This window comes from Prunus mume, linkage group LG1, assembly GCF_029339155.1.
Source record: "Prunus mume cultivar Tortuosa linkage group LG1, ASM2933915v1, whole genome shotgun sequence".
NCBI classification, from domain to species: domain Eukaryota; kingdom Viridiplantae; phylum Streptophyta; class Magnoliopsida; order Rosales; family Rosaceae; genus Prunus; species Prunus mume.
In genome coordinates, this window is record NC_142698.1 from 22,523,774 (window position 1) to 22,550,417 (window position 26,644).

General features: G+C 38.7%; 4 protein-coding genes and 1 long non-coding RNA gene across 7 annotated transcripts; 1 reads left to right on the forward strand and 4 right to left on the reverse strand.

The window, feature by feature from the left end:
* The first annotated feature begins 851 nt into the window (after window positions 1–851).
* On the forward strand, window positions 852–8,624 carry VCS (Transducin/WD40 repeat-like superfamily protein). The gene is made up of 12 exons (XM_089045901.1): window positions 852–1,979; window positions 2,523–2,572; window positions 2,646–2,802; window positions 2,943–3,161; window positions 4,378–4,506; window positions 4,627–6,243; window positions 6,478–6,837; window positions 6,914–7,033; window positions 7,144–7,314; window positions 7,523–7,687; window positions 7,786–7,911; window positions 8,000–8,624. The coding sequence occupies exons 1-12, from the start codon at window positions 1,125–1,127 to the stop codon at window positions 8,306–8,308; spliced, it is 4,278 nt and encodes a 1,425-aa protein (XP_088902027.1). The 5' UTR covers window positions 852–1,124; the 3' UTR covers window positions 8,309–8,624.
* A 1,802-nt stretch (window positions 8,625–10,426) lies between these two features.
* LOC148921333 (Chaperone DnaJ-domain superfamily protein) lies at window positions 10,427–11,273 on the reverse strand. The gene has a single exon (XM_089055775.1). The coding sequence runs from the start codon at window positions 11,120–11,122 to the stop codon at window positions 10,679–10,681; it is 444 nt and encodes a 147-aa protein (XP_088911901.1). The 5' UTR covers window positions 11,123–11,273; the 3' UTR covers window positions 10,427–10,678.
* Window positions 11,274–14,745: 3,472 nt separating this feature from the next.
* Window positions 14,746–16,317, reverse strand: LOC103321619 (uncharacterized). The gene is made up of 2 exons (XM_008223449.3): window positions 15,003–16,317; window positions 14,746–14,902 (listed from the first exon to the last, which is right to left on the reverse strand). The coding sequence occupies exons 1-2, from the start codon at window positions 16,274–16,276 to the stop codon at window positions 14,899–14,901; spliced, it is 1,278 nt and encodes a 425-aa protein (XP_008221671.2). The 5' UTR covers window positions 16,277–16,317; the 3' UTR covers window positions 14,746–14,898.
* Window positions 16,318–17,654: 1,337 nt separating this feature from the next.
* LOC148921334 (uncharacterized) lies at window positions 17,655–19,514 on the reverse strand. Of its 3 annotated transcripts, none has more exons than XR_016126267.1 (3): window positions 18,098–19,514; window positions 17,945–18,021; window positions 17,655–17,795 (listed from the first exon to the last, which is right to left on the reverse strand). It is a non-coding gene; the product is annotated as an uncharacterized LOC148921334 (long non-coding RNA). The 3 variants fall into 3 exon arrangements; XR_016126265.1 differs by having other exon boundaries at window positions 17,945–17,997; window positions 18,098–19,509; XR_016126268.1 differs by having other exon boundaries at window positions 17,691–17,816; window positions 17,945–17,997; window positions 18,098–19,512.
* A 2,497-nt stretch (window positions 19,515–22,011) lies between these two features.
* Window positions 22,012–22,781, reverse strand: LOC103319254 (uncharacterized). The gene has a single exon (XM_008220769.3). The coding sequence runs from the start codon at window positions 22,680–22,682 to the stop codon at window positions 22,239–22,241; it is 444 nt and encodes a 147-aa protein (XP_008218991.2). The 5' UTR covers window positions 22,683–22,781; the 3' UTR covers window positions 22,012–22,238.
* Between the last annotated feature and the right edge of the window lie 3,863 nt (window positions 22,782–26,644).

Below are 26,644 nucleotides of genomic sequence, written 5' to 3' on the forward strand. Positions count from 1 at the left end.
TTTTCATTAGGCTAGACACCGTTGACACAATGAAAAAGAACCTTCTAAATTATTTAGAGCTCATTAATAAGAGAAATAATCTAGAATGAATACCGAAGTTCCATGAAGCCCATAAATAAGTTACACATGGGTCTCCTTTTGGAGCCCATTAATAAGACAGCCCGGGAAAGCTTCTAAAATCTGCAACCCATATCGAGATTAAGCCTAGACCAAAACAATTACTAAGATTAAGCCCAGGCCAAAAAATTTACTAAGGGTAAGCCCAAAAGCAGCCAGCTAACCTGCAGCCCAATTCTTTTGTCGACAGTCATGACACAGCACAAAAGTTTTTTTCATTTTTATTTTTTTAAAAGCACAAAAGGTGATTTTTGAATAAAACAAAAATCCAAAAATCACAACTACATGTGCCATCATTCGTAATTTCTTACCGAAAAAGCAATTATCAAACTAACCACTTCACTAACAAAAAAATAAAAAATTTAACAAATTCATTTGAGAATTTTTAAAAGATAGTGAAATAAGTTTATATGAACGCTCGAGATGGTTGTACTACACCCAAGAGGTTCGAACATGCATCTTATAAGGTCTCGAGACGGTTTTGTTTCTAAAATTCTAAGAAAAAGTAGCTCCAAGTTTTTATTGGGTGGAGCAGTTTTATAATTTCCAATTAAATTTTTATCAGACATGAGAAAAAAGAGAGGAAAATATCACAAAAATATCATCATATACGTAAATAATATAGGGTGGCCATTGGTATATTCCAAAAGCTCCAAGCCCAAACTGCAATATTCATAAATTCTCGATCACCTTTTTTCACTTATATTTGGTCTCTTCCAAGTCCCCACTTCTTCACTCCAAAGTCCTCCTCCTCATTGGGTTTTAATTATTTTCGGCTTTTCAAGGCCTCCTCTCTCTCTCTCTCTCTCTCTCTCTCTCTCTCTCTCTCATCTTTGCTCATTCACTCTATTCAGATCCCACTCTCTGCAAATCCCCTGATTCTCAATTCCCATCTCTCTCTCTAAAATCCATTTCCCTTTTCTTACAACCAAAAGAAGAAGGAAATCGAATCCCACTCTGCAATTGCAATTCACTTTCAGAGAGATATATAGATCTGCTGTTCTCCCATGGCTTCTTCTGGGAATCCAAATCCACCGCCCCAGCAGCAACCCCAACCCTTCGACATGCAGAAATTCTTTAAACCCACAAACCCAACGCCACTCTCGCCCCAATCCCAAACCCAGAACAATTCAAACCAAAACCCTAACCCTAATTTGAGTTCCTCTTCGTTCCCAATCCCACCCGCCTCTTTCCCCCCGCCCTCTGGCCCTTACTCGTACCCTCCCCAGACGGCACCGTTTCACCACCACCAATTCCAATACCACCCTCACCCTCAGCCCCACCCCCACAGTAACCATCCCCAAATCCCTTACTCTCCTCAAGACCACCACTTGCTCCACCAGAGGTCTCTCTCATTTCCCACGCCACCCCTCCAACCCCCCTCTACTTACAACATTGCCACGGCCCCTTCCAACCCTAGCAACAACAACAGTAGCACCTCCAATTCGAACCCCAATTCGGGTGCTCGAATCATGGCGCTTCTCGGCGCTCCATCTGGCAATCTAGAGTTGTCGGCTGCTCAGCCCGAGTTATCCGTCCCCCCAGGGGTCTCGATCGTGCCCACTATCCCTATGGGGATTCCATCCACTGGCCCCACTCGAATGCCGAGCAATAAGCTCCCTAAAGGCAGGCATTTGATTGGCGATAATGTGGTTTACGATGTGGATGTTAGGTTGCAGGGTGAGTTTCAGCCACAGCTTGAAGTTACGCCGATTACCAAGTATGGTTCAGATCCTCAGCTTGTGCTGGGCCGCCAAATTGCTGTTAATAAGTCGTACATATGCTATGGATTGAAGCAGGGAAACATTCGGGTTTTGAATATACACACTGCATTGAGATCTTTGTTTCGAGCTCATACACAGGTTTAATTCAAATCTTATGTAGTAGTTTGCATTCACTTATTTGTGTTTGGATTAGTTATGTGCTCTTTAATTTTCCAAAAAAAAACATTGAATGATTGCTATTCCGGTGTTGATGCTTTGCATAGATGACGATTACAAATTTAGATTCTTTCCTATTTTCTGATGGCCTCAAAAGTTAGTTGGCTTCATGTGCAATTATGCATAGCTTGTACGGAGAAATAGTAATGTGAGTAAAATCACTGGAGATAGTGAAGTTCTAGGGCTAATGTTTGGAGTACTAAGTGTTCGAAATTTCACTGCGTGAAAATGATATAATTTGAAATAGCTTGACATATTGAGTGTACTCTTGTTTGGTTAATATCATCGACGTATATTCAGTGTAACCTAATAACTTTGGGAGATCATACATTTATGTAAAGAACAACACTGGAATAAAATTTGTTTTCTGTGATCTATACTGCATTAAATGGTGTTTGTGTAAAGTGTGAACACATTACAAGTTTTTAGTACCTTGTTGATCTAAGTGATGTCTTGTTCTGTCAGAGGGTCACAGACATGGCTTTCTTTGCTGAGGATGTTCACCTTTTGGCTAGGTAGATCTTTTACCATATTTCTTTATTTTCTTCGTCTAGTTGTCGCTGTTTTATTTGACATACGTTTGTGCAGTGTGAGTGTAGAAGGCCGGCTTTTTGTATGGAAGATTTCTGAAGGTCCAGATGAAGAAGGTACACCACAAATCACAGGAAAGGTTGTTATTGCCATTCAAATAGTTGGAGAGGGGGAAGCTGTTCATCCACGAGTTTGTTGGCACTGTCATAAACAAGTAATTCATTCTTTTAACGCCTATTATTAATCAACAGTTATAGCTCCATCCTTTCAATGGCCAGTCAATCATTTCTTATTTTTGGCTATGAAGTTGTTGGATAATATGTGTTTATGACTATTGTAAATCTAATCTTACAGGAGGTTTTGGTAGTTGGGTTTGGAAAGCGTGTTTTAAGAATTGATACTACTAAAGTCGTGAAGGGTGAAGTCCCTTCTGCAGATGAGCCTCTCAAGTGTCCTGTTGAAAAGCTGATTGATGGAGTCCAATTTGTTGGTAAACATGATGGAGAAGTGACTGATTTGTCAATGTGCCAATGGATGACCACTCGTCTGGTTTCTGCTTCTATGGATGGAACCGTATGTACTTTCACCGTCTTGAGATCTTTATTTTAGTTTCTTTGTTTCACTTTACATATTATCTTGTAGCACAAGTAGCAAAACTTTAAACTGCATTGCATCTGGTTTAGTGGAAACAAATTTGAGGAAAAGTACCTGGTTAACCTGTGCATTTTTGCATCATAGAAGAATGTGTTCGTTACCTAGCATTTGCGTTTATATCATTAAAGAAATTGGTATGAATTGGGATATAGTATATTTATCGGACATGGTCGGTTGATTTTTCATTTATTTTTAAAGAAAGGGAAATTGTGAACGAACAGTGGTGAGGAAGATAATAAAAGTGTGACTAAGTTTCACAGTTTCAACTATTGTAATTTTCTTAGAATAATATGAAAACTTTGAAGCATGAGAAGTGAGTAATCAGCAGTTGCTACAATTTCAAATTCATATGAGAGGCCTTTTCCTCTTGGAAAGTAGAAAGAAAACAAGGATAATATTGTGTTTGTATTATGCGAGTAAATAATGCGGGAATTCAACAACTTGACTCTTTGAATTATGAGTCATGGATTTTGGTCAATATTTGTGGTAATTTTTTACATACATTAACTTCCTTTGCATCTTTTTTACTGTCAAATTTATGGGTTATATAGTCTATGTTTGAGGTCAACCTTACCTGCAGTAGCTTCCCGTGCATGCTTTTGACTATTTGCTTTATGATTTATACGGATTTTGGTCTAGGTTTGGGGTAGGATTTTCATGCCTGAGCTTCCCTTTCATCTGCCCCTCTTTTTTCCTTAATTTTTCCTGGTCAAGTTCTGGAGATCTCCACCTTTTGGCTCATCTATGTTGACATTGAAATTTTTTGTAAAAAGCATTTTTCTTAATACAATGTGGGTGGTCAAATCATTATAGTGTGATCCAGTTTTCTTCCCCATAATGCATTCTACCTTTGTAGAGGGAATTCCTATTCCCAGAGTGGCACTGAGAATTGTGTCTCTACTTCAACTTGAGTTTGAGATTGATAGGTATCTATCATTTATGATTGTCTTATGGATATGAAGAGTGGTTGAGAGCCGTGTTACACAGAGGTACATTTTGGTAGAGAAATAATCATTGTTTATGATTCACGATCATATGCTGGCATGCATCCATTCACTTTTCCTTCAATATTTCTGATTGATACAAGTCGGAAGAGTTTTTGCTGATTCCACACAAAATGTATTTCTTGCTACAGATAAAGATCTGGGAAGATCGCAAGGCACAACCGCTTTTAGTATTGAGACCCTATGACGGCCATCCTGTTTATTCAGCTACATTTGTGACAGCTCCCCACCGGCCAGATCATATTATACTTATCACAGTGGTAAATGGTCATTGATTTCTTTACATGTATGATAAGGTGGTGTAGTTGTGTTTTTGCAGTCTACTTTCGGTAAAAGAATGCTCTAATATTTTGTGGTAATTATATAAAATTGTTCTACAGGGGCCACTTAATCGGGAAGTGAAGATCTGGTCCTCGGCGAGTGAAGAAGGCTGGCTACTTCCCAGTGATGCTGAATCATGGAAATGTACCCAGACATTAGAGCTGAAGAGTTCTGCTGAACCCCGAGTTGAGGAGGCATTCTTTAATCAAGTCATAGCTTTGTCACAGGCTGGCCTTCTCTTACTTGCAAATGCTAAGAAGAATGCTATTTATGCTGTGCACTTAGAATTTGGTCCTGATCCAGCAGCAACACACATGGATTATATTGCAGAATTTACTGTTACCATGCCTATTTTGAGTTTTACTGGAACAAGTATTTCACCTCACGGTGAACAGATTGTCCAGGTTTATTGTGTCCAGACACTAGCCATTCAGCAGTATGCTCTGGAATTATCCAAATGCTTGCCTCCACCACTGGATAATGTGGGTTTAGAAAAGTCAGATTCCAATATTTCACGGGAACCGTCAGGGGCTGAAGGATTTGCTTTGGATCTATCTGGAAGTAAACCCACAGAGATGCTGCTAGCTAATTCAAATTCAGCACTTAAACAAACCATACAAGATAGTAGTTCTGAGGGTGCAGTTTCCGTGAGGTATCCTGTAAACTCTAGTTCTGTTGAGGCAACCACTTCGAAAGATATTACCACTTCAAGTACAGAATCAAGACCTGTTGCATTGGCATCAGCTACTAGTGATTCAGATGTTGTTTTTGTTGCATCACCGCCTATTCCCTTGAGTCCTAGGTTGTCTGGTAAACTTTCTGGTTTAAGAAGTCCAACAGATGGCTCTGACCCGGGTCGCACACTCAATGAGCATGGTGGAGACCAACAAGTCAATGATTACTCAGTTGACAGGAAATTGGACAGTGTTCGTTCAAACTTGTCAGATGTGCCTGCAGTGGATGATGATTCAAGAAATATTGAGCAGAAAGTTGGACAAGATGATTTATCTAGTGTGCTCAATCCTCCTATCATGTTCAAGCATCCAACCCATCTCATAACTCCCTCTGAGATTTTAATGGCTGCTTCATCTTCTGAAGGTACTAATCCTATTGACAGCAAGAATGAAGGGGAGGCAAATATCCAAGATGTGATTGTTAACAGTGATATGGGTAATGCTGAGGTGGAGGTTAAAGTAGTGGGTGAAGCAAGATCTACTCAAAATGATGAATTTGGATCTCAAGGAGAACCTCAAAATGTTGTTTCAGAAAATAAGGAAAAATTCTTTTGCTCCCAGGCATCAGATCTTGGAATTGAGATGGCCCGAGAATGCTGTGCAATATCAGCCGAAACATATACTACAGATGAAGCTCGGCAAGTTGATGATTCCAGCATGACAGAACCACTGGCCCAGTCTAATGCTGGAGACGAAGACCAGGAATCTGCAAAAGATGTATCTGGGCCATGTACCACCCCAACAGTTTTTCAATCGCATACACCAACTACAAAAGTGAAAAAACAGAAGTGGAAAAACTCTCAAGCATCAGGTCAATCTTCCCCATCACCAAATGTGCTCAATTCAATAGATTCCAACAATGAACCAGGAGGAAGTTCAAGTCCCCCCTCTGCAGAAGCTGCATTTCCTCAAATTATGGCCATGCAGGATACGATTAATCAGGTGATTGCTAATTTCCCTACATGAATGTATGACATCTAAACTATTTTATAATTCTTTCCTTTCCTTCGTCTTGATATGGTTTTCCTTGTCCTATTTCGCATTTTTGTGTACTTTGGAAAAAGTGAAGAAGAAGCATGTTTGCTTATTGCTACTTGTGTGGTAGATGTGTACTCTGGACCTGTCTTTATTGGCATCATCCTTTTCTTAACTGAAGCTCTTTTGTCATTTGTACAGCTACTGACTATGCAGAAAGAACTGCAAAAGCAGATGACAATGATGGTTGCAGTCCCAGTTACGAAGGAGGGGAGAAGATTAGAGGCGGCTCTTGGGCGGAGTATGGAGAAGGCTGTAAAGGCCAATAATGATGCTTTATGGGCTCGTTTTCAAGAAGAGAATGCAAAGAATGAGAAGTTATTGCGAGACCGTAATCAGCAAATAACTAGCTTGATCAATAACTTCATGAACAAGGACTTTCCAGTCATGTTAGAGAAAATGGTGAAGAAGGAATTGGCGGTCGTTGGACCAGCTGTTGCTCGTGCTATAACTCCAGCTATTGAGAAAGCAATACCTCCAGCTATTTCTGATTCCTTCCAGGTTAGAATTTTAAATGATCTGACGCATTCTGTAATAACGTTGGTGTATAGTTATCTAATTGATGCTTGTGTGGCAGAGAGGAGTTGGTGATAAGGCAGTTAATCAATTGGAAAAATCGGTTAACTCAAAACTTGAAGCAACTGTTTCCAGGCAAATACAGGCGCAGTTCCAAACTTCTGGCAAACAAGCTCTTCAGGTATGTATTATGTCATCTTGTTAATTTCCTTCTATTTTTAATCTGAATATCTAATGCATTACTTTGGTTTGGAAAACTTCTGTACTAATGTTTTGACCTTTGCACATTAGGATGCTCTTAAGTCTAGTATGGAAGCTTCAGTGGTACCTGCATTTGAGAAGTCATGTAAGGCAATGTTTGAGCAAGTAGATGCTACGTTCCAGAAAGGAATGTTAGAACATACAAATGCGGCACAACAACACTTTGATTCTGCACATTCGCCACTGGCACTTGCTTTAAGGGTGTGTATGTCCAATCATTTTCTTTTAGATAATTTTTTTGGAAAACTTCCCTTCTTGTATACTCAAAGAGGTATAATCCTTGGGGGCCTTGAATGAATTCAAATAACAGGGAGCCAAATATGTTATTTTGCCTTTGCCTTGGTTACTGTGGTCATAGTTTTGTGTGCACTTATGGATGTTTTATTTATTTATTTTGGCGTACTTGCAGGAAGCTATTAGTTCTGCATCATCGGTGACTCAAACCTTAAGCGGAGAAGTGGCTGATGGTCAACGTAAGCTAATAGCTCTTGCAGCTGCACGAACAAGCTCAAGTGCAGTAAATCCCCTGGTCACACAACTAACCAATGGACCTTTGGGTGGTCTCCATGAGAAGGTTTGTTCCATCTTAAATCCAAATATTATATTTTATCTGATGAAAGTTGGTCGGTTGGCTACTTTAATTATTAGAAGCATTTTGTTTGTGCATGGTAGGTTGAGGTGCCTTTGGATCCAACAAAGGAGCTGTCTAGGTTGGTTTCTGAACGGAAGTATGAGGAGGCTTTCACTGGAGCTCTACAAAGAAGTGATGTGACCATCGTATCGTGGTTGTGCTCTCAGGTATAGTATACTTTGGATGATATTCCTTTGTGTTTATCTGAGCTTGCGATGGACTATCTGCTTGACAACTTGTTACCACCTTTTCTAGGTTGATCTGCGTGGGGTATTGTTGCTGAATCCTCTTCCTCTTAGCCAAGGGGTGCTTCTCTCTCTTTTGCAACAGCTGGCCTGTGATATCAGCAATGATACATCGAGAAAAGTTGCGTGGATGACCGATGTGGCGGCTGCCATAAACCCAGTAAACCAAATGATTGCAGTGCATGTGCGGCCCGTCTTCGAGCAAGTTTATCAGATACTGCACCATCAACATAGCTTGCCTACAATCTCAAGTGCCGAGCACACAAGTATTAGACTTCTGATGCATGTCATCAACTCCATGCTGATGGCCTGTAAATGATGATCACACTTCTATCAAAAATCCTATCATTGTGCAAGAAACATTATTTATAAGGACATTTTGTACAAATCCGCTGTGAGATGTCTCTTCGTATGAAAGCATTACCAAACTTTGTAGAGTCAGTTTTTTCCTGGAAATTGGATACGTAGGCTTAGGCACTTTGGGTTCTTGCTTTTGACTACTGTATTTATTTCTTGTTTTTTCCTTATTCTTTTTCTTTCTTTTACTTGTCATAGCTCTCTGTAAACGTGAAATTTTGTATTTTCTTCACACCTGTGAATGCGCATCTTTGTGTTTTCTTTTTTCTTAGGCAAAATTGTATCAATGGTCCCTCAAATAAGATCCTACTTTGCTTTTTGTCCCTCATGTTGCAAAATTGTTATGGCGGTCCTTCACTGTGATCTCGTGTTGCATCATTAGTCTTTCTGTCAAAATTGAGGACAAATTGGAAAATTCATATAAAATATTAATTAGATAAATCTACTCATTGAAAAAAAAAAAAAAAAAAAAAACCAGTCTCCTCATTTGAGTGTGTGGCGAAGGAGGATTGGGTGATTGGGGAAGGAGGGCTGATCAAACGGTCCAAGAAATGTCAGCTACCCACTTCTCTTTGATACTTTATACTGGTAGTGATCTTAAATGGGTTCAATGTGCACCTTGCTTTGCTTGTTTTCTAGACATAAGCTGCCAGGATCCTCCTCAACATTGCAAGGCTGAGAACCAAACATGACCCTATTTCTACTGGTATGGGGACAGTGCCAACACAACTGGTGATTTTTTCCCTTGAAACCCTTACCCTTACTTTGAATCTCACATCACCTACTGGGAAGGCAGAGTTTAAGAGAGTGGAGATGTTTGGATGTGGCCATTAGAATAGAGGTGTGTTTAATGGGGCTGCAGGATTATTAGGACTTGGGAGAGGGCCTCTCTCCTTTGCCTCTGAGCTTCAATCACTTTATGGCCATTCATTCTCCTGGTAGATAGAAATAGTGACACCAATGTTAGCAGCAAGTTGATTTGGGGATGGTTTGGGTTGCTGGGTTGGTGAGTTAAAGGGATGGGCAGATTTGTGGGGAAGAGGGTGACGTGCGGCTGAGTTTGGTTAGAAGGAGGTGGTGGCTAGGTAAAAGTCTTATTTACCTTTAAAATATATATCATGTACATGATATGTGATCAATTTTGATGAAAGAACAAATCAAATTGACGGAAAGGACTAGTGGTGCAACACTAGATCTAATTAAAAAACGGCCATAACAATTTTGTGATATAAGAGACAAAAAGTAAAATTGGGTCTTAATCGAGGCACCTTTTGTTACAATTTTGCCTCCTTTTCTTGTATTCTAATTTCTAATGGTCCTCCTTATGTCCGACCAAAAAAAAAAAGGTTCCTCTTTCAGAGGTGGTTGGATGGTAAATTTATTTTCTTTCCGGAAGGGTAGGAGTGGAACTGCGAATTTGGTTGGGTGAAAGACCCATAATTACAAATTACCGTGGTCAAAAACTGTTTTACCATGGTAACTAGTCAATGAAAGTTTTGTCGTCTCGTCTGTAGAGGTATAAGTAGTAGAGTAGTGTGGCCAAGTTCCTCATCCTACATGGATTGTTTGTAGTAGCCCGCAAATGCAATAAATATCACAGTTGTTAGATTTCACAATCTTTCTTATAGCCAAGTGGCCGGGCAGGGCAATGAGCTTACTCTCTTTAACTCCAGCGGGAAGATTGCCCGTTTTCTTTCACTCAAGCTCGAATCCCTTTTATCGCTCATCCGTTCTTTTTCACCCAAATTCGAATCCCTTTTATCGCTCATCCGTTCTTTTTCACTCAAATTCGAATCCTTCTTATCGCTGATTAAAATTTAAATTAATTTATACTCACTCACTCCTATATAAAAAAATAAAAAGTTTAAACTCAGTTCTTATATAAAAATAACAATATTTCTTATAGCCAAACAATGCTCTCATCTTCTTGACTAACATTAGAAAGAAAAAATTATAATAAAGACTAAATTAAATTATTTACAAATGACTTCGTTAATTCAACTTATTTGTAGTTAAATTGTAGGATTTTAATTCAAATAATTCAATTAAAAATAGTTCTCCGTTTTACTTTTCAACAAAATAAAAATAAAATTATGGACTGAAATTGAAAATAAAAAATTCATTTGAGTACAAACTCAGTTCAAAATTTATTGGCGCACGTCGCAGTGATGAGCATTTACAGAATTTTTCTCTACATTACATGATTTCCCTTTTTACACGTCAGATTCTAAAATTTCTTTTTCCTTGTCAAGAAAGAGAAACAAAAACAAATTAAAAGCGGCCTACCAAAACAAGAAAAAAGAAAAAAAGTGGCCCTATGGTCGTTTTCTTTCTACCAGCACTGGTCCGTTTCCCACCTCCGGGTCGTATAAAACCCATCTTGTCGAAACCCGACCGAGCTTCTCCGACGAACACGATGCTGAAGATGAGCACTCAACGACAGGTCGTACATGGCCCTGGCCGCCGGATCGGACAGCGTGGCGTAGGCGTTGTGAATCTCGATGAAATCTCGGCCGTCCGATTCCGACGGCGAGGCGTCCGGATGGTAGAGCTTGGCCAAGCTCCGGTACGCCGACTTGATATCCGTCAGAGAAGCGTTGTCCTTGACTCGGAGGACCTCGTAGAGACTCGTTGAGGCTTTGGACCGCGGCCTGGTCTCGGTGAAAGCCCCCGCCGCGGAGACCCTGAGCTGGTGGCGCTGCCGAGGCAGGGGCATTTTGGGAAGAGAGGTGAAAGAGAGAGGGTTTGAGGCAGAGAGGGAGAGGGTTGCAAACATTGGAATTTGGGGAGTTTATGGAGGGCAATTTGGGAATGGACGTGTAGAAGTATAATTTGGGGAAGAAGAAGCAGGAGGGTGTTGTATTGTGTGAATTGAATTGAAATTGGGAAAGGGGTATGAATAGGAGTCAAAGCAGCAAAAACTGTGTGTGGTTGCGGTTCCAGGGGGCGCTGACATGACACTCCCTGCTGTTTCTACTTTAATATTTACCAGGCTTCTAGAACATCAGCATTTAACAACGCAAATATCTTCTGTAGTAAAAATTAGTTTCACTTTTTTACTATTTTACTGTCCTATGAGGATGGTAAATACTTGAGCTGGCTGTTTTTACATTTGAAATTATAGAGATGTGATTGTCATACTGAAAATGAGATTTTTTTTCTTTCCAATTAATCTCTGGTGTTAAATAAGATTTTGATTTTGGTAATTTGTTAGATGCATTATTAACTTAGATACATTATTTTAGGTACATTTATAAGTACATTTGTAAGTATTTAGTGTATAATCACGATAATGAACTTAATCAAAAAACTGAGATCGAAATCTAATATGACACGTAAGTTTTTTATTTATTATTTATTGAAATATATGATACCTAAGTTTAGTAAAAAATCTTATGAAAAAGGTGGATGGAGATTCTAAAATTGTCATTGATATTGTTGCTTGTAAAAGCAATATTACTATTTTGTAAGATGAAGATGGGTAAATAATGTAAAGTCTTATATAGGAGACTTAACAAAATAAAATGCAACATAAGTAAATTTCAATATGAATAACATCGAGGTAATTTGAGTAAGTTGAGAACAATATCGGTTTGAATAAGCAGGCACATCTCTTTCAACTCTTAACAATTATGAGCTTTGCTTAAAGCCTTTCCCAATTTAGTGTTGTTGTAGGGCACCTGGGCACCCTTTTGTTTTGAAGTCCATGGGAATGGAAGGCCTTCGCACGTGACAGAGTTTCTAGAAGGCCAAGAAGAGAGAGAGAGAGCCCCCACTGTTAAGTCTCAAATGCAAGAAAGAAGAACCCATAGATCAAGTGAGGCTTCAAGAAAATTACCAACCACCAGATTAGCATGTGCCTCTCCATTTTTATTATTTTATTTTTATATTTCCTTTTGTTTGGCTCTGATAAGAAAACAAAAGCATGGGCCTGTTGAATTGACGGTGAGATGAGAGAGCTTTGTAAACCAATCTGAGTGGTTGCGATCATGGGTTGCCACGTGTGAGAAGAGTATGGCTTGGCTTCTAGAAGCCTTTTGTCTTGCTCGCTAAAATTCTACTTGCTACGTCTCCATATACTACTGGCATTAACTGGGATGTGGGGCAATGTAATTTATGGCAGAAAGATGTTTTGATATGGATAAAGTGTTGGCAATTGGTCACATGCCTTCTAGAAGGCCCTTTTTTTTTCTTCCTTCTTTTCCCTTTTAACTTTTTGCACGAATAAAGAAAGAAGTGAAGAAATTTAAAATAAATAAATCATAGTAGAAGGCTTCCTCACTCTTAAATTCTAAATTACTCTAATATACGAAGAGGAGGATCGAACTCAGATGCAAGAGAATGAACACTCTTAAATGTATGATTCGATAATTCTTGTGTCAAAGAAATGAGATTTGCTTTGGTTTCCTTTATATGTAAATTTTGGGGTGATTTGTCTTCATGTTCTCTTAGAAACATTTTGTTTTCTTGTTCTCTCATCTTCAAATGTGACAAAGGGTCTAAGGTATGATGAGGATGATAATAAGAAAACAAAAGAGGGGGAATTAAGTCAATAAGATATGATCTTCCACAAACTCCTACCTTTTGAGCCTTTTGATTTAAAAAAGAGAAAAGAAAAATATCCCAATATATTGTCCAAAATATAACATGGCTAAGTTTATTGGATTTGGGCTTTTTAGTCTGAACTTGGGAGTGTTAGCATTTAGTAGGGCCTGGGAGGTTTCTTCTCTCCTTCCGTAGAGCATTTCTAGTGCAAGGGGCTAGCTCGGGCATGAGGAGGAATTAGGCCCCAAGCAAGTTCCGACCGAACTGGAATCGGGCCAAATACCACCACTGATGCTATTAAAGCTCGAGTGTTCTGGCTTAATTCTCTCATACCTATTTAATAAATTGTTACAATTGTTCTAAGTTTGTTATCAATTGATTAAATAGACTGAGGTTATACTTTTGTCCATCAGATTAATAGAATGGTTGATGTACCTAAACTGTTGTTTGTCCTGTTGGATTTTTTAACTTTATTTTGTGATGATAGTTGGTATTCGCTCAAATTTTTCCATTTATCTACACTAACACCTGCCATTTTCCAAATTTGTACCAACAGAGGTAAAACCCCTGCAAAGGACAAGAAAGAATAGAAGCCACCTCTATAGCAAAGCCATCAAGAGAAAGATCCCCTTCCAATAGATATCAAGGCAGAAAATCCCCTTCCACCACCCAGTAGCATATATATAAAGACCTATCCAAACTCTTTTGAACAGTGAACATCTTAAAACTGCTGATATTTTGATGCTGTTTTGATGTTTTGATTGCTGCTTGGTTTATTAGAATATGGTCAATATTTTAACATGACAAGCAGCATATAAAAGATGTTATTAGTCTATTTTTTGTAACTTAAACTTGCTAAACAAAGCATGCTGTCGCTATTTAGATCTCCATGTCTATATCTTTCATACATATTTTCACGATTTTGTATACATTTCATACAGTTTTAAAACCCGCAGCATCGCGCGGGCACCTTTGCTAATTTATATCCTAGTTATTAAGTTATCTATGGGTTAAAGATCTTTTAGGAAAAACTTGGTGTTAAGGTGGCAAGATGTTTGCTTAAACCCAAGAAGTCAGTCATCATGGTTTGGAGGGTATGGTAACTCCTTTATCTTGTGCTGATCCAGAATGGTAGATCATCAAAGAGCGGTTGCATAATAGTGGAAATTGGAAGGTAGCTAAATGAACAGAACTAGTGTTGATGTACGCTCTAGTGCCTTATATCAGGGCGTTTTCTCATAGTTTTTTCCTGCAAATATAACATGAAGTAGATTCGTGTAAAGACCAAAGCTAACTAGTTGTACAATAAGAAAATCAGCGGCTTCCCGTACTTATGGGTTTTGGTGTCTGCGACTCCAAACATCGTTTTGGCAGGCAGCATTGAACCAGAATTCGATGGATGCGGATTTTATTTTGAGGATCACAATAAGTTGAAAAACATGGATCATATACCAATTGTCTAGGATAAAAACACTTTCACGTTCGGGCTGATGTCCTCTCCAATTTCCTTGTCTAGAAGATCAAGCCCCTCTCTCACTCCCTAAACCCCTTGACTCTGTCATTCGGGACAGAACAATGGCAGTGAAGAAAATTGAGAAACAGCCAATCAATCTTCCAATTCCTTCAATTTATGAAAAATTCGCTCATTTCACTTATATCACTTAAAGCACCATATTGAGAGAGACAATATAAAGAGTCAAATGCATGCATGACATCAAACACTAAATAAGTGTGTTTTTTCCTCAGGACTCAAACTGCAAGGGTTCCTATACAATATAGCTAGCTAGGTTTAAGTTCAAGGTGACAATTCTTGCAGAGTCATCAGAATGAAAACTAATACCAACATCGATTGAATGAAAAAACAAGGTAAAAGATGAGAGTATTCTTATAATAATATTACATCTTAAAGTCTCCACAGAAAGCTTAAAAAAGCGCCTCAAAGCACTTAAATTCCTCACACAAAATCATTATCAAAGCTTTCATACACCATTTGAGACTGGTAAACGTTTACCTGTTCCATTGTTTATCAAAATAACTATATCAAATTTCATAGATACAAAAGAGAAAAACCAAACTCGAAAAGGAACAAATAGTGAGTTAACGAAACTTACAGCCAAAAGGCACCATGCATGGATACTTTAGTTGCCTTTGGATTGTTCGCACCGAGTAGAAAACATTGAACACTACAAGACCCCGTTTTGATGGTTACCAAGTCTCTACTGTTAGAAAGTTCAAATTCGAAACTTATCACAAAAATAGGCATCTTCCTCAGAACTCCGCCCTTGGACTCAAATCCAGTGTCGATGGACAATATAAGACATATCTCATGACCTCCTAAATGGAGGATCCTATGACTTATTTCACGCGCTTTAGCAGTAAATAGACCACGGAACCTAGGCAATAGTTCACCCCCTGGTTGAGTAGGTAACAGATGATCAGGCAGGCACAGAGGTTGAAGCCGTGTGAGTGATGTAAAGTCACTTGACATGAGATACGCGGGCAAAGATGTACGATGCCATTCAAAATGACGATGAGGCCGAGGAGGATCAACACCCCTACCAGAACGGTTGAAGCAGCCGACCTCGTCGCAACAGTGGTAGGCGTCGTCTTCGAATTCATCAGCCTCTTCACACAATTCTGAGTAACACGCGAAAATTAGCCAATTCCCGTCACTCATTTTCACAGCTAAACTTCGTTCATCCAAGTCTAATGGCAATTGAATGCAGTTTGTAAAAGAGTGCTCTTTCCATTTTTGACTGGTGTCAGCCATGTCAAAGCGGAAGATACTAGACAAACATGACACAAAGATATTAGTGCCTACAACAACACAATTGCTGATTCTTCCAACGTAGCGTCGGTGGAAAATTGGCGGTTCAGGCAAAGTCACCCATTCGTCATTTTTGGGGTCTAACATCTCGAACGCAGGAGCGAAGTGTACGCCACACATTAACACTAAACTTCGGGACGAGAGAACATATAATTTGGAGTCATGCTCCACCATGACGGGGTAATTCTTCCCTTGTTGAAGGGGACGGTGACGTATCACAGGGGGTGAATTCATAATGCAGTCCGTAGTGTCAAACACATAAACATCTCTACACGGATATGGTGTGAAACTCCCACCATTGAATTCCGGTTCAAGGCCGCCTGCCAAAACGATGTTGGAGCCGCAGACACCAAAACCCATACATACGGGAAGACGCTGATTTGTTTTACCCACTATACTGGATTCTGCCAATGGAAGTATATAGCAATTTTTCTCCAAATTAAAGGCGTGGATAAAGTAAGAAACAGAAGTGCCCGGAGAATACTCGCCGAAACATAAATAAAGGACTTTCTTAGGCTTATGCGACGACGGACCAGGGCGATCCTTCACCTCCTCCATAAATAAAGGAATTTCTGGAAAGGTTCTCTAGTTTGAAACTGATGAGGACTCTATATCTTTCGATAAATGTCAAACAAAGAAGGGTAAATTTTCAGATAGGTATCTCAAATACGTATGGAGTTATTTATAAACAAGTATGAAGATGTGTTAACCCTAAATACAATAGGAAATAAATCTAAATTACAATAGGAACTCAATTACAATAGGAAATAAATCTCAATTATAATATGACTAAATAAAGGGGTAAGTAATCAAAATCCTAGCATAGTAAGGAACAAAAATCCTAACTAAATAAATCTCAATTATAGTCAGAACTTAGCTAAGGTCAGCATTGTTTATTGATTGGTTTTTTGTGAAGTTGTGTCAAACCATGAATTCTTGGTTTTAATTACATGCCAAAATTGTCTCTTTATTTCTTTTGGCCGGTTAATATATCTCTGTACCCTTTACACTTTGTTTAATCTTCTATCAAAACGCATGATTTGATTTCGGAATGACTTTCTTTACACTACAAGTATATTTGTGTGGCCAAAGATGTTACTTGATTTTTACAGTTTTCCTAGAAGAATAGCATTGCTAGGTTTTTTTTGTGAAGTTGTGTCGGAACATAGACTTCCCGGAACTGAATTTAGCCATATGACATCTCATGAGCCTTCATAGGCTCAAACTTTGGCTCGGGTGGCAAGGAACCAGATGCTGCATCTGCTGCAGTTTTAAGTGCGCTGACTATGACCCTTCAAACATTGGAAGAGTTGCTCTGCGGAGTGGGCAATGGTGATCAGGGATAGATAGCTAACCAGCATAAAGTCCATATTTGATACAAGTCCTTCCGGCCATCAACCCTTGTATTTGTCTCAACACAGGAAGAAGCACCTTGAAGACCTCTTATAAATAATGTAAGCCCTTTGATGATATAACGTATCAACTGGATATCAAAATGAACCTGTCACTCAGGAGCATAGTCTAAAATGAAACAGAAATATAAATATAAATGCAACTCAAACAAAATGTTTTCATAAAAAGGAAATTCTTACAAGATGTCACGTCTAATCAAGTTACAAAAATACCTAGAACCTTTGCAGAGCCACACGCATCCTCTGAAGACTCAAAACTATAATTGGCTATAACAAATGCATTACTCAAGACAAACTCTCTAAGGTATCACAGACTAAAATCAAAACCTTTCTGCCAATCTAGCAGTAACTGCTCTCAATTTTGAATACACTTTTCCAGCAGGGGACCCTAAGATAAGGCTGCAAAGAGAATCCCTTGCAACTTTAATATTTGCGAAAGAGCCTAGTATGTGAATCTTGGTATCAGCAATCACAATCCTCGTCTTTGTAGCATTCTCGATGGCAAACTTTGTTTTACCACCTTTACCGGACAGTCTTCCTATAGCACGAGACAAGTGCTCCCCACAAAGTGTTTTAACATCCTTGATCTCAAAAGACTCCACATACAGCTCATCCATACGCAAAAGGGCAATTGCATCTATCACATCAAACCCCAGCATGAAAGCCTGAACAAAATCAGAGCACTTCTGTAGAGTCATCAGAATGAAAACTAATACCAAAATCGATTGAATGAAAAAACAAGGTAAAAGATGAGAGATCTTAAAGTCTCCACAGAAAGCAAAAAAAAGCGTCTCAAAGCACTTAAATTCCTCACACAAAATCATTATCAAAGCTTTCATACACCATTTGAGACTGGTAAACGTTTACCTGTTCCATTGTTTATCAAAATAACTATATCAAATTTCATAGATACAAAAGAGAAAAACCAAACTCGAAAAGGAACAAATAGTGAGTTAACGAAACTTACAGCCAAAAGGCACCATGCATGGATACTTTAGTTGCCTTTGGATTGTTCGCACCAGTAGAAAACATTGAACACTACAAGACCCCGTTTTGATGGTTACCAAGTCTCTACTGTTAGAAAGTTCAAATTCGAAACTTATCACAAAAATAGGCATCTTCCTCAGAACTCCGCCCCTGGACTCAAATCCAGTGTCGATAGACAATATCAGACATATCTCATGACCTCCTAAATGGAGGATTTTTATTTTTATTTTTAACTGCTCTGACTTTTGGAACCTTCAAATATTAATCAAAATTTGTTCAAATAGGAGCATAAAATCAGAAATCATGTTTACCAATCCCTTTTTAAAAATAAAAATAAAAATCTGTTCTCGCAATAAAAATCCACTCTAATTCTAATTAAGCTTTATATCAATAAAAATATACAACACAACACAAACTATCCCTGCCTTGTCTAAGAGAACTGAAACAGAGCTGTTCTCACAATTACAACCTCAACTGAAGTATCCACAGCCTAAGATACAAAAATAAACTACACAGATGCTTCATGGACTTTAAATTTCACAATGTGCTTCAATAAACCCTGCTTTAAACTTACTCCAAATAAAAGGAAAATTAAATTCCGTCTCAAGTGACAAAAATTTCCCAATTTAATCATGGGTGCCTGAAAAAAATCTTATCGAGCTCGGAAATAGAACAAGCATCAAAATTGGCAGAGCCCAAATGAAAAACACACAAAAAATTCTGTAAAATTCAACAAAGATACAAAGATCAACTGCTTTTTTAACATACCCACAGAAACTTAGTTGGGTTCAATGCGCACCTTGATATGCTTGTTTTCTAAACATAAGCTGCCAGGATCCGCAGTGTAGATTGGTTTCGTCCCCGGATCCTCCTCAACATTGCAAGGCTGAGAACCGAAAATGCCCCTGTTTCTACTGGTATGGGGACAGTGCCAACACAACTGGTGATTTTTTCCCTTGAAACCCTTACTGTGAATCTCACATCACCTACTGGGAAGGCAGAGTTTAAGAGAGTGGAGATGTTTGGATGTGGCCATTAGAATAAAGGTGTGTTTAATGGGGCTGCAGGATTATTAGGACTTGGGAGAGGGCCTCTCTCCTTTGCCTCTGAGCTTCAATCACTTTATGGCCATTCATTCTCCTGGTAGATAGAAATAGTGACACCAATGTTAGCAGCAAGTTGATTTGGGGATGGTTTGGGTTGCTGGGTTGGTGAGTTAAAGGGATGGGCAGATTTGTGGGGAAGAGGGTGACGTGCGGCTGAGTTTGGTTAGAAGGAGGTGGTGGCTAGGTAAAAGTCTTATTTACCTTTAAAATATCTCTCATGTGCATGATATGTGATCAATTTTGACGAAAGAACAAACCAAATTGACGGAAAGGACTAGTGGTGCAACACCAGATCTAATTAAAAGACGGCCATAACAATTTTGCGATATAAGAGACAAAAAGTAAAATCGGGTCTTAATCGAGGCACCTTTTGTTACAATTTGGCCTCTTTTTCTTATATTCTAATTTCTAATGGTCCTCCTTATATCCGACCCAAAAAAAAAAAAGGTTCCTCTTTTAGAGGTGGTTGGATGGTAAATTTATTTACCCCTAAAATATCTATCATGTGCATGACTAGTGGTGCAACACTATATATAATTAAAGGACGGCCATAATAATGATACGATATGAGAGACGAAAAGTAAAGTTGGAGTCTTAATCGAGGCACCATTATTACAATTTTGCCTTTTTTTTATATTCTAATGGTTCCTTCTTGTGGGGACTTTTCCTCCAGCAAATGTAAATTTTGCTTTAAAAGGCGGTGATGAAATTGTCCCTTTGCTGAGTTGAAAATTAAGCCCCAAAATACCTCGAAAGGGTAGTAGAGCCTTAGGAAGTATTTTGGTTACCTTCTACCAACCAAAATAATGGCAACTTACAGATAATTTATGCATGCTTACATATAAAATTTAAGCTTGGCATGAGAGGCATGTGGCATGAGAGCAAAAGCAACATGAGTTTAGCACTAAGAGGAAATTTAGGCTTTCTTAGAGGGAAAAAGGGAAGTGTTAAGGTGAGAAAAGAGAGATTTTGTAGGAGATTTGGCTAGGAATAGAGAAATGAAGAACAATACTCTTGACAGATACTGTTTGCCAAAAGAGAAGAATGGAGAAGATGGTGAGCAGATGAGGTTTTTGCAAGTTAGAGAAAGCTTGCTCTCCGGGCATGGGTTGTTTTGTTGGGTGAAGAGGCCTCATTTATAGTGCTGAAATCATCCTTCCTAAGAAACCCTAATGGTTTCTACCTATTTTGGCTAAGCTTTTCCCTTCCTTTCTCTTCTCCTCCTGGCTTTTCCTATCTTGGTGAAATTTCCTTTGTTTATTAGCACAAAATCAGGAACTTTGGGAGCTCAAGGCTCCATTTTCCATATTTGTCTCAGATAATGATTTCCATTCCCAACCATTTCTTTTATTGCTTTCTTCTCTATTTTCCATGGCCAAGTCGATGGAAAAGGAGTTGGGAAATATATCTTTGTTGAAGGGTGTTTTGGCACTCATGAGCTAATATTCTTTGGTTCCTTGAATGTTTCTTGCTTGGAACTTGCTCCCCCAATGTCTAAAGGTTTTGTATAATGAACCTACAAACCTTCTCTACGTGGCTTCTATTTTTTCAGCAAAGGATTTGAGGCTTTTGTGGGCTTATTGTGAAGTTTTGTATGGGCCAAGGTAGTTCATTAAATAAGTGGGCTATTTTGTTAAATATTGGGCTTTTGAGTCAATAGGCTATTTGAGGCTATTTGGGCTATTTCTTTTCTCTTGTGCTCACCGTGTTTCAGAAATGAGCTTTCCAAGCAACCCAAGACTTTCATTTCTCGGCCCATCAACTCATGTTGATTTATTATCCATACCACAACCTACTCAAGCAAGCCCGAGCATTCGGTGGCTTGGGCTAACAAAAGCGTGGTTGGGTGTGTAATAATGATTTCTTGGCATGGCATGACATGTAAACAGCATGACACATCGCTTGACATGCTTTTATTATGCTTGATGGGATAATTAGCATGGATTTGTAGGGCGATATATTCTAGCATTATTTATTTAGCATGGCATGTGGATTGCAACTCGCATGTGCGGGTTTTGTGTACTCTGCTTTACGCATTTCCTTGATAGAATGTCATTTTGGGCGATAATTTATTGGGCCCGAAGTGGATTTTGGGCCTCAACACTTCTTATATCATCCGACCAAAAAAAATGGTTCCTTCTTCTGGTTGGATGGTAATTTTATTCTTTCCAGAAAGGTCGGAGTGGAACTGTGAATTTGGATGGGTGAAAGACCCATAATTACAAATTACCGTGGCCAAAAACAGTTTTACCATGGTAACTAGTCAATGAAAGTTTTGTCGTCTGTAGAGGTCCAAGTAGCAAAGTAGTGTGGCCAAGTTCCTCATCCTACATGGATTGTTTGTAGTAGCCCGCATATGCAATAAATATCACAATTGTTGGATTTGACAATCTTTCTTATAGCCAATTGCCCGGGCAGGGCAATCCCGGCCAATGAGCTTGCTCTCTTTCACTCAGGCGGGAAGATTGCCCGCTCTCTTTCACTCAGGCTCGAATCCCTCTTATCGCTGATTAGAATTTAGATTAATTTATACTCACTCCTATATAAAAATTAAAAAATAGTTTAAACTCAGTTCTTTTATAAAAATAAGCCAAACAATGCTCTCATCTTCTTGACTAACATTAGAAAGAAAAAATTATAATAAAGACTAAATTAAATTATTTACAAATGATTTCTTTAGTTCAACTTATTTGTAGTTAAATTGTACGATTTTAATTCGAATAATTCAATTAAAAATAGTTCTCTGTTTAACTTTTCAAAAAAATAAAAATAAAATTATGGACTGAAATTGAAAAAAAAATTTCTTTTGAGTACAAACTCAGTTCAAAATTTATTGGCGTACGTCGCAGTGATAAGCATTTACAGAATTTTTCTCTACATTACATGTTTTCCCTTTTTACACGTCAGATTCTAAAATTTCTTTTTCCTTGTCAAGAAAGAGAAACAAAAACAAATTAAATGCGGCCTACCAAAACAAGAAAAAAGAAAAAAAGTGGCCCTATGGTCGTTTTCTTTCTACCAGCACTGGTCCGTTTCCCACCTCCGGGTCGGATAAAACCCATCTTGTCGAAACCCGACCGAGCTTCTCCGACGAACACGATGCTGAAGATGAGCACTCAATGACAGGTCGTACATGGCCCTGGCCGCCGGATCGGACAGCGTGGCGTAGGCGTTGTGAATCTCGATGAAATCTTGGCCGTCCGATTCCGACGGCGAGGCGTCGGGATGATAGAGCTTGGCCAAGCTCCGGTACGCCGACTTGATCTCCGTCAGAGAAGCGTTGTCCTTGACTCGGAGGACCTCGTAGAGACTCGTTGAGGCTTTGGACCGCGGCCTGGTCTCGGTGAAAGCCCCAGCCGCGGAGACCCTGAGCTGGTGGCGCTGCCGAGGCAGGGGCATTTTGGGAAGAGAGGGGAAGGAGAGAGGGTTTGAGGGAGAGAGGGAGAGGGTTGCAAACATTGGAATTTAGGGAGTTTATGGAGGGCAATTTGGGAATGGAAGTGGAGAAGTAGAATTTGGGGAAGAAGAAATAGGGTGTTGTATTGTGTGAATTGAATTGAAATTTGGAAAAGTGGTATAAATAGGAGTCAAAATGGAAGAAGCAGCAAAAACTGTGTGTGGTTGCGGTTCCAGGGGGCGCTGACATGGCACTCCCTGCTGTTTCTACTTTAATATTTACCATGCTTCTAGAACATCAGCATTTAACAACGCAAATATCTTCTGTTGTAAAAATTAGCTTAACTTTTTTACTATTTTACTGTCATATGAGGATGGTAAATAAATGTTTTTGGGCTTGAGCTGGCTGCTTTTACATTTGAAATTATAGACATGTGACTGTCATACTTAGTTAGATTTGTTTTTTTCCAATTAATCTCTGGTGTTAAATGAGATTTTGATTTCGGTAATTTGTTAGATGCATTATTAACTTAGATACATTATTTTAGGTACATTCATAAGTACATTTGTACGTATTTAGTGTATAATCATGATAATGAACTTAATCAACGAACCGAGATCGAAATCTAATATGACACACATAAGTTTTTTATTTTTTATTGATTGAAATATATGATATCTAAGTTTAGAAAAAAATCCTTATGAGAAAGGTGGATGGAGATTCTAAAATTGTCATTGATGTTGTTGCTTGTAAAAGTAATATTACTATTTTGTAAGATGAAGATGGGTAAATAATGTAAAGTCTTATATCGGAGACTTGACAAAATAAAATGCAACATAAGTAAATTTCAATATAAATAGAGTGGTGATTTTCCCACTCCTTTTTATCTTATTTTATCCACTTACACTCCTTTTTTATAACTAAAAATGGAGTGTAAGTAAATAAAATAAGTAAATCATTGCCCTATAAATAACATCGAGGTAATTTAAGTAAGTTGAGAACAATATCGATTTGAATAAGCCGGGTCCATCTCTTTCAACTCTTAACAATTATGAGCTTCGGTTAAAACCTTTCCCAATTTAGTGTTGTTGTAGGGCAGCCCTTTGTTTTGAAGTCCATGGGAATGGAAGGCCTTCGCACGTGACAGAGCTTCTAGAAGACCAAGAAGAGAGAGAGAGAGCCCCCACTGTAAATTCTCAAATGCAAGAAAGAAGAACCCATAGATGAAGTGAGGCTTCAAGAAAATGACCAACCACCAGATAAGCATGTGCCTCTCCACTTTTATTCTTTCTTTTTATATTTCCTTCCTTTTTTCTTTCCTTTTGTTTGGCTCTAATAAGAAAACAAGAGCATGGGCCTGTTGAATTGACAGTGAGATGAGAGAGCTTTGTACGCCAATCTGAGTGGTTGCGATCATGGGTTGCCACGTGTGAGAAGAGAAGGGCTTGGCTTCTAGAAGCCCTTTGTCTTGCTCGCTAAAATTCTACTCGCTACGTCTCCATATACTACTGGCATTAACTGGGATGTGTTTTGATATGGATAAAGGGTTGGCACTTGGTCACATGCCTTCTAGAAGGCCCTTTTTTCTTCTTCTTTCTTTTCCCTTTTATCTTTTTGCACAAATAAAGAAAGAAGTGAAGAAATTTAAAATAAATAAATCATAGTAGAAGGTTTCCTCACTCTTAAATTCTAAACTACTCTAATATACGAAGAGGAGGATCGAACTCAGATGCAAGAGAATGGACACTCTTAAATGTATGATTTGATAACTCTTGTGTCAAAGAAATGGGATTTGCTTTGGTTTCCTTTATATGTAAATTTTGGGGTGATTTGTCTTCATGTTCTCTTAGAAACATTTTGTTTTCTTGTTCTCTCATCTTCAAATGTGACAAAGGGTCTAAGGTATGATGAGGATGATAATAAGAAAACAAAAGAGGGGGAATTAAGTCAATAAGATATGATCTTCCACAAACTCCTACCTTTTCAGCCTTTTGATTTAAAGAAGAGAAAAGAAAAATATCCCAACATATTGTCCAAAATATAACAGGGCTAAGTTTATTGGATTTGGGCTTTTGAGTCCGAAGTTGGGAGTGTTAGCATTTAGCAGGGCTTGGGAGGTTTCTTCTCAACTTCCTTAGAGCATTTCCAGTGCAAGGGGCTAGCTCGAGCAGAAGGGGAATTAGGCCCAGGCAAGTTCCACTCAGTTTGGAATCTAGGGCCAAATACCACCCCACTTATTAGTCAGCCCAAAATTTCACCCTTCCCTATACATGGGTTGAGAATGATTTTGGGCTAAAATTTGGGATTATTTAGGTTTGGCCCCCATGGTTGGAGATGGCCTTATATGCTCCTAATGCATAGGCAAAGAAAAACTATAAATCACTATCCAAATCAGTTGGCTCAAAATTGAGAGACCTCATATTGTGTGTGTGTGTGTGTGTGTGTGTGAATGTATGCCTTTGATCGACCTCGTTCTCTCGAGTGCTACTAAATTCTGTTACTACACACATTATTTATCATAGAGAATTGCATGCTGAGTTGGAGTGGTCTTGGTAAGTGCTTCACTTTTCAAACAACACTTTACATGAAGAATACTACCACCTTTTGCTTAAAAAAGGTTGGGACACTCAGCTTATGTCCCATCCTCTATTTGGCCTGGCCTCAAGCATGTTTGGCTAATTATTGGTCTTCACCCTTCTCTGAGGCCGAAAATAGGTGAATTGGTTTTTCAAGTATTGTGTCAATGGGGTCTGGCACTTACCACCCCTCCTAAATATGCATTTTCCAAGTATTTGTGACAATATTATGGCTATTTCTTCTTTTCAAGATCCTGCTGCAGGTGATTTGTTAGTTTGGGTGCCATCTTCCTCTGGAAACCTCTCTGCTAAGGATGCTTATGAATTCATACGGCCTAAGTTTACCATTATTAATCATGTGCGTGGCTCTAGTACTCTGGCAAAGGGTCATATGTAGAATAAGGTGCACGACTTGTGTACTATTCGTTCTTTTGGGGTGCGCTGTAGACCCAGCCCCAATTCCAAAATTACTGAGGTTACGTGGCATCTCTCTTGCTTTGGTTCAGTCAAAATTAATACTGATGGCACTCTCAAAAGTGACTTTAGTAAAGCAAGTAGTGGTGGTGTGTTTTGAGATTATCATGGTTGTGTACTTGGGGCATTATCCAATTTAGATGTCCCTAGTGTAGTACATGCTGAAGTTTTAGATGTCATCAAGGCCATTAAGCTTGCTTAGCTTAAGGCTTGGCATAATGTTTGGATTGAAACAGAGTCGTTATTAGTTACTCAATTCTTTTGCTCTCCTCATTTGGTCCATTGGCACCTGCGGTGGGTTGATTGTCAGCATTACTTGCATTTTCTCTAGCACATGTTGTTTAAGATTTCTCATATATTTCGCGAGGGTAATCATGAAGCTGACGCTTTGGCAAATCACGTGCTCTGGGATTTGGTTTCACATGGTGGGACACTGTACCTTAATTTATTTTGTCTTTTTGTCATCGGGGCTAGCTGGGCATGCCCAGTTACCGTTTTACTTAGAATCTTTTTGTTTACTCTTTTAGAGTTTTGGTTTCTTGGGTCTACATGTTGTTGTACCTTTATGTCACTGTCTTTCTTTTATGCAAGGTTTCGGTTTGGTTCCCCTGTTGTTCTTGTTTTCTTTATATATATGTTTCTTTTTCTATTAATAAAATTATGATCAAGGGGATGGGCAGGGGGCTCCCGGAATGTGTTGGTCCCTTTATTGAAGGTTGTGGATGTTTGTGCCTCTAATGACCGATACTGAGGAGCTAATCTCACATAATCTCTTGTTTTATTTATAAAAAAAAAGAATACTACCACCTCTTACTACTATACCCATACATCTTGGTTTGAAATTGTTGCTCTAGTTGGCAAAGAGATTTCAAGATCACCATCTTGCATTTTTGTTACAAGTAAGAAATAATCTTAGTCTCTCAGATTCTGTCATAATTAGTAAAATACAGAATGGGAAAAATATGTATGTGATT